General features: G+C 49.3%; 1 protein-coding gene across 2 annotated transcripts in view; it reads right to left on the bottom strand.

The window, feature by feature from the left end:
- Positions 1-5842: 5842 nt before the first annotated feature.
- Dhrs1 (dehydrogenase/reductase 1) overlaps positions 5843-12500 on the bottom strand; it is a 10086-nt gene continuing 3428 nt past the window's right edge. The window contains exons 2-8 of one of the 2 annotated variants that reach the window (XM_059274408.1): positions 10333-10476; positions 10106-10185; positions 7970-8102; positions 7514-7663; positions 6733-6802; positions 6370-6450; positions 5843-6239 (exon numbers count right to left, since the gene is read on the bottom strand). In XM_059274408.1, the coding sequence (XP_059130391.1) occupies positions 6103-6239; positions 6370-6450; positions 6733-6802; positions 7514-7663; positions 7970-8102; positions 10106-10185; positions 10333-10476 (795 nt within the window). In that variant the 3' untranslated portion in view covers positions 5843-6102. The remainder of the gene's footprint in view (positions 6240-6369; positions 6451-6732; positions 6803-7513; positions 7664-7969; positions 8103-10105; positions 10186-10332; positions 10477-12500) is intronic. The other variant, XM_059274409.1, reaches the window with a different exon arrangement.

Genomic DNA, 12500 nt, shown 5'->3' with positions numbered 1-12500 from the left:
GTATTGTAAACCAAACCCACTGATTGGAGGGTCATAGACCCTCGAAGAGAACTTATTACTGCCATTTCCCTAAACAAACACAATTTCTACCAGTATTCTAAATGCTTATCCTTATAACCACAGGTAAGTTGTAGCTCTTATCCCCTCCTCAAAGAAGCTTCATTTTATTTCAGAAGACAGGGGGTCCTATGGAGATCCACATCTGGTCAGATACAGAGAATAAGTGACCATTGATACATTTACAGTGCATGCCCCCTACACCTAAGGCTCAGGAAAAATCATGGAAGAGGGAGCAGGAAGGTTCTAAGAGCCGGAGGACCGGGACACCTGCTGTGAGACTGTGTCTTCTCAACATGACGGGGAAGCTGCACCCATGAAATCTCAGCAACATGGCTACCTACATAAGACCTGCATGATAACACCAGTCAACCATAGGGGAACTCTCACAAGGTCCCACCCCTAGCTGAAGAGCTACAGGGACTCAGTGGCTACTGAGGGAGGGAGAATCAATCTTCTTCAGAGATGAGCTCATTCAATCCCAAGGGGGCATCCCTAAACACGTGTGCATAAGAGCAACATTAAATGGACTGAGCAGGTGATATATCTATTTTAAAGAAGATAGGGAATAGTTGAATTTGAGAGGGAGCTGGTGGGGCATGGGAGGAATTAGTGGGGGAGAGGGAAGAGTGGAAATGATGTAACTATAGTATTTTTGTATGAAATTCTCAAAAAATTAAAAAAATTAAATAAAAAACCCCCAAAGATGAGTGAATATTTGATGAGCCATGGCGGCTAGAGCAAGGCAGGCTGAACCTCACTGGGCTGGTGAGGAATTAAGAGAGAAGCTGGGCATATCGGAAGTGATGACGGGAAGCATGGGCCAGGTGAGTCAGGCAGGGTGGGTACTGTCTAGTTTTCACAGGAACACTGAGAGGGAGCACCCAGGGAGTGGTGCAAAAGCTTAGGACTCCCAGTAAGGAGGAGAACGCTCCGAATTGCTGACGGGAGCAAGGCTGTGCTGCTGTGTCTCCCCTGTAATCAATGAGTCAGGCTGGGGCTTTAGCCCAGAGAGAGGGGAGACCCGAAGGACCCCAAGAGACACTCATGGCTCCCACAGCTGATATCCCTATTGACTGGGAAGTAGTCTCCCAATCCCCAGGTCCCTGAGCAGCAAGAAGGGTTGATGGATTCTAGGGGGCAGGAGTTCTCAGAAGGCTAGTACCTGGGGAAGGATGCCAACCCACCTGCCCCCATCGGGAGGGAAGGAAGGCCTCTCATCAGTGGGTCTCACTGGACCTGTGAATTTAGCCACACTCTGGGTGGCTTGGCACTATTCAGCTCTGTGCTTCAGGGAAGATAACAACCAAGGAAATAGGGATGAGAGCCCCCAAACTCAGTGCTGGCTGGGGGTAGTGTTTCTCAGTCTCACCTAGGAAATGGATAAGGCTATCCATATCTCTCATACTAGTCAAGACCCAGGAAAAAGTTCCCCAGCAGGGTGCAAAAGCAAGATCAGAAAAAAAAAAACAAAACAGAAGCTTCTAGAAGACTGAGCTAGTCTTTGTGGGATGAATTCTGGCAGGCAGAGATGGGTCTGGGATCTGGGCTGAGATTCTGGGGGGCTGACGGGCTGGGAGGCTGGGAGGTGAGGGCCTGGGGTGCTGGGGTGGGAGGCTGGGGGGCTGAGGGGCTGGAGGACTCAGGGGCTGGGGAGTGAGTAGTGGTGCAGAGATCAGACTTGCTCTGGAGGCCTGGGGGGCTGGGGGGTGAGTGGTGGTGCAGAGATCAGACTTGCCCAAACAAAGGTCTGGAAGAAGGAAGTGTGGTGGGGCTTAGAGAAAAGACTGAATTTGGCCTGGAAGTTCAGCTTTCTACCAACCTCAACACTCCCTCTGCAGAAAACCAAAAAAGCTCTCCAAAGTCCAAGCCAAACAGGAAGCTGAACAGCAGGGCCGCCCAGTGCAGGGGAAAGGCTTCCATTCCGGGACTACACATACGTGGTTGAATCTGGACTCTTCCGTCTTGGTCAAGTTACCCAACTCTTCTAAGCCATGGCTTCCTTTACTGCAAAGCGATACTTCTTCCCAGGGGAGGCGAAAGGATGGAGGTCGGTCTAGGTAGTCACTGCAAGTGCCTAATAAACCATGGCTGTTCCTCTGTGCTAAAGAGATGGTAAAATCCAGGGCTGAGTCCCCTGCGCGCCCTCCTGCATAAGCCCCATGAGGGGTGCTCAGGCCACGTCTGTTTCTGCTTGCTTGTTTCTTCTAGAACTATCTCTCCATTAAGAGGAACATCAAGACCTTCTCACTTGACAGGGACATAGTACTTGTTGACAGAGATTACATGAAACTGCCCCATTTCTTCCCTCTGCCTCTTTCTGGCATTCCTCAAAGGTGATGCCAAGTTCTTTGAGTGTCTAGTATGGGTAAGATCCAGGATAAGAAAGGAAAAAAGGCAGTTTTGGACTCAGCCATCTTGCCTGAATTTGCTCACTGGGCCCAGGCTCCCGTGGGCTTTCATGACTACCTTGATTCCGTGTCTGAAGCCTCACCCAATGCCACTCACCTCATCGCTTCCCTTGGCTACCAGAGGTCTCCTTTCCTATCCATGGGCCCAAAGGGGCCTTCAGCAGTTGATGGAACCTGGGTGACAACGACATGCCCCCCAAACTGGACTCTCAGAAGGGCTTAATCCGTAATGTGTTTGCTATGCACGCATGAGTTCAGTCCGCAGCACCCAAGGAAAGAGCCTGGAGTGGCTGGGCTCACAGCCCTGCTGCTGGGGAGATGGGGGGGCGCGGTCTCTAGAGCTAGCCAATAGCCTCGCTGAATAGGTGAGCCCCAGATCTTAGTAAGAGACTCTCAAGGAACACGGTGGAAGGCTTCTGAGTAACACCTGAGGGTTTCCTCTGGTTTCCACATGCACATGGATAACATATGTTCTCAAACACAATGGCTATACCACTCCCTTCAAACCTTCTTAAAAAAAAAAAAAAAGCAGGAAAAAATACAAATAGAAACCTTTGGACTCTCAGATCCTTCAGTCCAGCCTTTAGGATGGGGCCATCAGCCATGACCAGCATCAAAGCCCCATAGCGTTCCTTGTTATTTATGCTTATTTATTTATTTATTCTGAGACAGGGTTTCTCTGTGTAGTTTTGGTGCCTGTCCTGGATCTCGTTCTGTAGACCAAGTTGGCCTTGAACTCACAGAGATCTGCCTAGCTCTGCCTCCCGAGTGCTGGGATTAAAGGCGTGCTCCACCACTGCCTGGCCATCAAGTACTCTTAATGGCTGAGTCATCTCGAGTACTGAATTGCTAATTTTTTTTTTTTTTTTTTTTTTCTCGAGACAGGGTTTCTCTGTGTAGCTTTGCACCTTTCCTGGAACTTGCTTTGGAGACCAGGCTGGCCTCGAACTCACAGAGATCCGCCTGCCTCTGCCTCCCAAGTGCTGGGATTAAAGGCATGCGCCACCACTGCCGGGCGTGAATTGCTAATTTTTGAGACCCCTAATTTATGGGTATCTGCTCTAGAAAAAGGAAGGTCACTTCAGGTGTGATCCACATCCATGATGTGAGCTGGCTGGTGAGGAGACCAGGATGAGGTCTGGCAGGTCTCTTTAGGTTGTCAAGAACCCCCATTGCTCTTTTCTCTCCTGTCTTCACTCTCTCTCGCCTCCTGCTGGCAGGGGAGGGAATTTCTGGTGACAGCCTAAAGACCCAGAAGGAATGGAGGGGTGGGATCTGGGCCTAGGGCTGGTACCTAGTTTAGAAAGGTGCAGTACAAAGTCAGGCCTGGACTGGGAACTTATAGGATAGGAGACTTTCCATTGCACACTCTTCAAAAACTTTTGAATTCTGGGCCATGAATATTGCCTCTGACAATCAATCTCTTTCCCACCCCTTTGGACGCCACTGTCTATCTTTAGTAAAGGTAGGCCCAATCTCAACTAGCTGCTTGGTGTCCCGTCAGGGGTAACCTCAGGCAAGCTGACTTCTCAAAAAATTATTTCTCTATGCCTGCTGCTGGTGTATGATCCGTGTGTGTGTGTGTGTGTGTGTGTGTGTGTGTGTGTGTGTCCCCCGTCAGGGAGAACACAGTGGCAGTCTTGTTTTGACTCAGGTCCCATCTGTAGACACTGCCTTCTCTAAGTTCTTCTCAGTGCACACCTGTGTTATCATCATCTTCCTGGTGAGATTGAAACTGGGCCAGCCTCTTAGCCGTACAACCTATTCTTCCTCTGCCCACACCTCGGCTCCTGGGAGCTTCCTCTGCGGCAAGTCTGAGCATGCCAATCTTCCTGGAGCTGGCATGGGTTTGCCCACATCCCATGCATGCTCTCCTATTTTGGGGCCTGACACTGTCTTCAGTGTGCTTCCACTGCTGACACCTGTCACTCCTGGAGAACCGCCCTGGGCCTCCTCCAAATGCTGTGCTCTGGAAGGCAGCCCGGAAGGGTTCAGGCAATCAGCTCTGCAGAAGGCAACTCACTCAGGTGATTCAGTCCCAGGAGGAAGGGTGAGTGTGCCAGCGCCACCAGCTGCTTCTCTGTCTTGTACTTGGAATCAGGAAGCACCCTCTCTCCCAGTTCCAGGAAGTTAAAGACACCAAGAGATCTGCCTGTGTTGGGCGGAGACAGCCCAGCAGAAAGCAGCGGCTATTGATGGAAAGAGGGTGAAAATAGAGACCGAGTTGTCCTGCTTAGGGAGAGACCCTGCCTCAAGTGTGAGGAAGGGGTCTTGTGAGGAAAGGTAGCAAGAGTTCTGAAGGAAAAGAGCCTCATGATAGGGGCTGGAACCCTTTTAGAATCTATACATTTGATTTTTATTTTATTTTTTGAGACAGGATTGCACTGTGTATCCCTGGCTGGCCTAGAACTCTCTATGTAGAACAGGCTGGCCTTAAACTTAGAGATTCACCCTTCTCTGCTTCTTGAATGCTGAGATTAAATGTGTGCCACACATCATGCCTGGCCCTACTTTTAAAATTTTCATTTATTTATTTGGAGACAGGGTCTCATTGTGTAGCCTTAGCTGTCCTGGAACTCACTCTGAGACCAGGCTGGCCTTGAACTCACAGAGAGCCTCCTGGTTCTGCTTCCCCAGTGCTGGGATTAAAGGCGTACACCACCACACCTGGCTAAAAGTTTTTTTTAAGATTTATTGCTGGGCGGCAGTGGCCCATGCCTTTAATCCCAGCACTTGGGAGGCAGAACCAGGTGGATCTCTGTGAGTTCGAGGCCAGCCTGGTCTACAGAGCGAGATCCAGGAAAGGCATCAACACTACATGGAGAAACCCTGTCTTGGAGTTAAAAAAAAAAGATTGATTTATTTTATGGATTTGAGTGTTCTATCTGCATGCATGCCTTTATGCCAGAAGAGGGCAATATACATCCCACTAGAGATGGTTGTGAACCACCATATGGGTGCTGGGAATTGAACTCAGGACCTCTGAAAGAACAGCCAGTGCCCTTAACCTCTGAGCCATCTCTCCAACCCCCTAAAATTTTTAATTTTTAAAAATTTATGCATGTGAGGACCTGGTATGTGTTTACATGTGCATATGAATTCGGGTACACACCCCATGAGCTGGTCACGCCTGGACGTTGGTGCTCACCTACCTTATTTAGGCAGGATCATGGTGCAATTACAGACGCATGCTGCCACTGCATCCAGTTTTACATGGTTTCTGGGATTTGAACCCTGGTCTTCATGCTTACTCAGCAAGAGTTGTGATCACTGAATCATCTTAGTTTGAGAAGCTACACATTTTGACATCTTTGACTCTTTCTCTCAAATATTTACCACTTTGTTTTAATAAAGAATTGGAACTCACAAACACATTAAAGGGGAGACAAGACCTTTATTAGCTTCTATTTATAAGTACTTTTCAATACTGAAGCAAAGTCTTAAGCTGTAGGGACAGGGAAAACCAAGGCACAAAGAACCTCCCAGGCCCCAGCACTCACTAGATGCCCAGCAGCCACCTTCTCTTCATGGGAGGTCATGGCTGGTGAGAAGGCTGCTTTGTTCCCTTGAGACAGCCCCACCCACCCGGCCTCAGAGAGAAGAGGACCTGGGAGGGCGGGGCTAGCAGGCCGGCTCAGAATTTGCTGGTGTAGAGGGAAACAATCCACTTGGGCACACGGAGGAAGCCAGGCACATAGGAGGTCAGCCATCCCAGGCCGGAGACATGTGAGAGGGCATAACCCAAGGAAAAATAGTCTTGGACAGGGCGGCCTGGGAACAACAGGAGGACAACTAGACCCTATTTCCTACTCCTCAGACACCCCAACTCTGGCTGAACACCTGAGGGAAAGGGGCAAGGAACAGAGTCATCAGGTAAAGCTGGCCCGGAGGGAGTGCTTACCATCTATATCCCGAAGGCCATAGCGTCGAGCCAAGTCACAGGATGGCAGCACCTTCCCACTCAAGTTCAGGATATTGGGGTCTGTGGGCACACATATGCTTAGAGATGGTGGGCACTGGGAGTGGTGCAGCGTGACAAAGTTTGGCTGAATGGGACAGGGCACCACGGAGGCACGCACTGCACCAGTAGTAGCGCTCTGTGTTCACACAAAGGCTCTTGGCCGCACCTCCCCACAGCTAGGAATCCTGGCCCTTTGAGCCTCCAAAAGACAGAAACGACAAGAACATCCAGTCATCTCCCAAACCAAAACTAGGAACTGGCTGTCAGCGCCCCGCAAATGCACTGCCACCCCAATATCATCACCTGTTGCCAAGGCCACCACACACTTGCCACTCATTTCTGGGCTTTCTGCTGATGAGAAAACTGGTTTGATCTAGAAATGGGTTGAGAAGTTAGGGGTTAATTTCCAAGAGCACGGCCTGGGCCTATCCCCTCCTCACCTTGTGGCCTTGTCTTACAAGACACCAGGCTACCTTGCCCATGTTTGTGTGCGCCCTGCATCCCGGCCCCAGGACCAGTTGCCTCTCCTAAATGGAAGGATCAGATCGTTCCAACTAGTGCCCGGACCTTCTAGGGTAGGTCAGGTACATGGGCTTTGCTGTCAGACAGCCTTTCCTGCTGTGACATGTACTATGGAACGTGTTTCCTTCCATCCTTCCATTTTCATTACTAGGGGCTGCGCCCACGGCAGCACACCTAAGCAAATGCTCTACCTTTGAGCTACACTTACAGCCCTGGATCAAGTTTCTTCACTTCTCTGGGTTTCTGCTTCACTATCTGAAAAATGGAGTTATTAACTGCTTTACAAGACTTGAAGAAACAATGTGAGTACATGCTCAGCCTGTGTCTGCCCTAGTAAGCACCTGACGAGTGGGGACAATTATTCTTTCTCTTTTTAGCCAGAGTCTCACTATGTGGCACTGGCTGGTCCAGAACTCAGTCAGGCTTTGAAGTTGCACAGATGCCCTTGCCTCTGCCTCCTGAGTGCGGGGATTACAGGTGGCCTGCCACCACAGGATGCTTACAATTGCTAGTGTCTGGAGACTGCCTTTTGTTTTCTGCTTCCCCTGCCCCCCTTGCCAACCTTTTTAAATACAGAATCCCCAGGAACCTCCTCCTCCTTTGCCATAAACTCCTTCACCAGTTCCGTCTGCACTAGCCCTGGCCACAGAGATACGTAGCTGACTCCATGACGCCGTAGCTCGTGGGCACAGTCAGCAGCCAGCTTGTCACACTGGAGGGAGAGAAGGCAGAATGAGAACCGGGACGCTTGCCCAACTCACCTTCCCCTTCTGCTCTCCCGATCAGAGAGGATATCCCAGGCCCCAGCCTTCTAGAGAGCCCTGCTGTTTCTGGTACTCATCTTCCCACAGTTGATAGCTGCTCTGGCACATGGAGGGAGGTCCAAGCAAAGGAACTATCAGTGGGTGGGGCGGAGAGGGAAGTGAAGGTCACCGGTCTTACTATTCTGACACCTGGGGACTGTACCAACTACCGACACGGTTGTGTGCCTCCCCAACGCCTGCGCACTGGCCCTTACCGCAGCTTTGCCCACACCGTAAGCGACATTGAACATATGCTGCATGCCCCCAGGGGAGGAGACAATCACAATGAGTCCTTTGCCAGCAGGGACCATCAGCCGTGCCCCATACACAGAGCACAAGTAGTGGCCTCTGGAAGTGGGACAGAGAAGAAGGAGTGAATTGAGTGAACGCTGGTTCAGTCGCTTCCTGAGTCCTCAGTGGCCACTGTTAGCACAGGAGGCTGCATGGCAGCAGGTGAAGGCCTGGGGAGAGGCAGAGGCCATTCCAAGGAGAAAACCGATACAACTAACGGCAGATGGGAAAGGGCAGTCTACACATGACAGACACATGGAAGGGGCTCTTGCACTGTGAACATAAACTAGTTCAGCCGTGAATTAAGCCACGGATCGGGTCAGCTGCGCTAATGGGACAGACTTCTAATCTCAGCACTCTGGGGTGGAGGCAGGAGAACTGGGGTGGAGGCAGGAGAATTGGGAATTCAAGGACATCATTGGCTACACAGTGAGTTTGATGCCAGCCAGAGTCAGGTGAGACCTTATCACAAAACAAACAAACAAACAAACAACCCCCCCCCCCACAAAAACCCCAACACACAAAAACCAAATCAGCCAGTCAGTAAATGAGCAAATGACCTGAATAGAAAGTCCTCAAGAGAAGAAATTCAAATGGCCAAATAAGTACCTGAAAAATGGTCAATAACCATAGCCATTGGAGGGATGCAAATTAAACCTACTTTGAGATTCCATCTCATCCTGGTCAGAATGGCTATCATCAAGAAATCATTCACAAGTGCTGGTGAGGATGTGGGGAAGAAGAGCCCTTGGCCACTGCTGGTGAGGATGTGGGGAAGAAGAGCCCTTGTCCATGCTGGTGAGGATGTGGGGAAGAAGAGCCCTTGGCCACGCTGGTGAGGATGTGGGGAAGAAGAGCCCTTGGCCACTGCTGGTGAGGATGCAAACATGTGCCGCTACTATGGAAGTCAGTGTGGGGATTTCTCAAAAACCGAAAATACAATATGACCAGCTATTCTACACTTGGGTAGGACTCTATGTCAACAAATCACAGAGATATTTGCATTTCTACAGCTGACCTACTCACAGTAGTCTGGAAATGGAACCAACATAGATGTCCATCCACTAATGAGTGGATAAAAAAATGTGGCATATATACAAAATGGAATTTTATACAGCTGTAAAGGAAAACGAAACCATGACATCTGCAGGAAAATGGATACAACTGGAAACCATAATAATTATTATTTTTGAGACAGGGTCTCACTACACAGCCTTGGATGTCCTGATATTCATTAGTAGATCATGCTGGCCTCACACTCAGAGATCCACTTGCCTCTGCTCCGGAGTGCTGTGATTAAAGTCATGCTCCACCACCACCCGGTCCTTCTAACTATTTTTAAAAACAGCCTGTGGTCCTCATGCAACACTGAGAGAACATTCCCTTCTGGGACTTGTACTTGGATGGGCACAGACAGAGGCAGGAACAAGGCTGAGGTCCTGCTGGGAAAAATTGAGTTTGGCAGTGGTGGCCCACGCCTTTAATCCCAGCACTCAGGAGGCAGAGGCAGGCAGATCTCTGAGTCTGAGGCCAGCCTGGTCTACAGAGTGAGTTCTAGGACAGCCAGGGCTACACAGAGAAAGGGGAAAAAAACAAAACAAAACAAAAAACAAAACAAAACAAAACAAAAAAAACGCAAATTGAAACAAAGCAAAAGTTGACATTCCCAGGCTGGCTGAGATGGCTCAGTAGGTAAAAACGTGCTTCCTATGCAAGCCGGGCAGGCTGAGTTCAATGCCCAGAACCCACAGAAAGATGCAGAGAGAACTGACTCCCTGAAGTTGTTTCTGATCTCTACACACACACACACACACACACACACACACACACACACACACACACACACACACGCACACGCACATGCTCTTTTTCTCTTTCTAAAGAAAAAAGAAGTTGACATTCTCAGATGCAAGCCCACAGGCACAACAAGCGGGACAAATGGAATAGAAGGGAGACGAAAGAGATGGGGAGGCCAGAGGGAAAAGAGGTCCTTTTAAAAAGTTGCTGGGTCTGGGGGACCTAAGAGAGAGGAACCCAGGCCCCGGCAGTGAAGCACATACCTGAGTCCAACGTTGTTTATATCATCCCAAATGGAGGCAGGCACTTCCCAGAACGACTTATTGCCGGCGTTCAGGATTGCCTAGAAGACAGAGAGGGGACTGACAGGGTGACCCGAAGGCAGGAAGGTGTGAAGGGCTGGATAATGGGAGAACAAACGGAGGTGAAGACTCAAGGGTGGGTCTGGGGCATTTCTGGAATGTCAAATTGGATCAAGTCCAAAGGTTACCTGGACACCAGCATAGGCATTATTGACCAGCACATCTAGCTGCCCGTGCTGTTCCCGATCGACTTGCTCAAACAGGCTTTTCACTTCGCTCTCCTGGCTTGAATCACACACCACTGGCACACACCGGCCCCCGAGGGACTGTGCCTGGGGAGGGACAGGGAGTATGAGTATCACTTCCCTAACTGAGAAGGGAATCACAGGACTCAGCCGACAGCTGGGAAAGCATGGCAGGCAATGGCTCCCTCTGCTGTCTGTTTTAGGAATTTCACCACAGTCGGACTGCCGGCAGAAGAGCAGCAGATGGGACCTCAGGTTTAGAATCAGCGTTCACTGAGGCCCATCCCATGCCAGACCTCAGGAAACACTCTGCAACTCCAGGGCGAGGGCCAAGGCATGGCACTCACTCCTAGAAACAAGCACCTATCCTCTTTCTCCTTTCCAGCTCTCACGCCTCCCCTTTACCTTGGAATTCTTACTCAGCCCTGGTTCTTTCCTTCACTCAACCAATGCTCCAGCTAGGTCGCCGAAAACCAGAGCTATTAGGCATAAATTATTGCCACTTCCTATTCTTCTTGCCTTCTGAAAGTGTGTCCCCACCAACTTCCGAGGAAGAAGAGCACCTACTCTCCAGGGGCAAGCTCAGGGTCCTGTCCTATCACTTCTTCTTTGCTCAAACTGCAGTGACGCCTCCTAATGCTCATTGGAACTCAGGTGCTTTTTTTCTTAAGTGAATTCCTCATAATCTAGTCAGTATGAACTATCTAAAACACAGGAATTTTAAAAACTCTTCTAACTGGATCACCAATCTAAGCAACTAAAGCCTAGAAGTTTTTTTGATAAGGTCTCACTATACAGCTCAAGCTGGCCTTGAACTCCCAATCCTCCTCACACAACTTCTCCAGTTCTGGGTGATACAGACATGTATACCATGCTGGCTGGCTGTGTGTGTGTGTGTGTGTGTGTGTGTGTGTGTGTGTGTCTTATTGTGTAGCCCTGGCCAGTTTGGAACCCACAGAGAGACTCCCTCCTCTAGTTCCTGAGTGCTGGGACTAAAGGTATGTAAAACCCAAACCTTTTGACAGGGTGGTTTTTTGTTTGTTTTCAGTGCCCAGGATCAAACCCAGGGCCTTGCACCTCCTGGGTAAGTACTTTTCCACTAAACTGCACCCCAGCCCCTCGTGATGGCCTTCTAACAACCATTATTCCCTCTCTGGCCTCTTTACCATCTCCCTTTGCTTAGGTAGCAGGGAATGGTTTTCCTAACTTCCTTCACCTAATTCCTATTCAAGACTTGTTCAAAGATCATCTCGAGAGATGATTCAGTAGTTAAAAGAGTACTGGCTGCTCTTCTAGAGGACCCAGGTTCAATTCCCAGCCCCTACATGGCAGCTCACAACCATCTGTAATTCCAGTTCTAGAGAGATCTGGCACCATCACACACACACACACACACACACACACACACACACACACACACACACACACGTGCAGGGAAAACACCAATACACATAAAATAAAAACCACCTCAAGAATGTTTTCTCTTAAGTCACATGCGGTGGTACACACCTTTAACCCCAGCGCCCAAGAGATCTCTGTGTATCTGAGGGCACTGTGGTCTAAATAGCGAGTTCTAGCTAAGCCTGTCTAAAGACATAACTACCTTTATCATCTAGATGCCCCTCCAATGCCCCAGAGCAAGCATTCTGTGCACATAAAACGACTGGTTAATAAATCTGACTTCCTGTTAAGACTCTTATCTTGTAAGAACAGAAATTGCATCTTATCACTTGGGTAACTCCATGCCTAGCAAATCATAGGTCCTCGAGTATTGCTTTTATTAGAATCCAGTCAAGATACAAACTCTTATCAGGGTGTGGTGTCACTGGCCTTTAATCCCAGAATTCAGGAGCCAGAGGCAAGTGGATCTCTGTGAGTTCCAGGCCAGCCAGGGCTATGTAGAGATGTTAAGAGACTGTCTCAAAAACAAACAAACAAAAAGTAAACACGTACAGTTCAGCAAGTCTGGCCTAAATCACAGGAAGTGGCCGGCCCCCAGTTTTTTCTTTGCATAATCTCAAACTCTCAAACAGAAAGATTTTTCTTCTCATTAAACTCACTTGGTAGAAAAATTCAACTCTGTATTATTTGTTTGTTGTACTCTGTAAATA

The sequence above is a fragment of the Peromyscus eremicus genome, chromosome 9, assembly GCF_949786415.1.
Source record: "Peromyscus eremicus chromosome 9, PerEre_H2_v1, whole genome shotgun sequence".
NCBI lineage: Eukaryota > Metazoa > Chordata > Mammalia > Rodentia > Cricetidae > Peromyscus > Peromyscus eremicus.
Note: the sequence above shows the minus strand (reverse complement) of the source record. Positions and strands in the feature narration are given on the sequence as shown.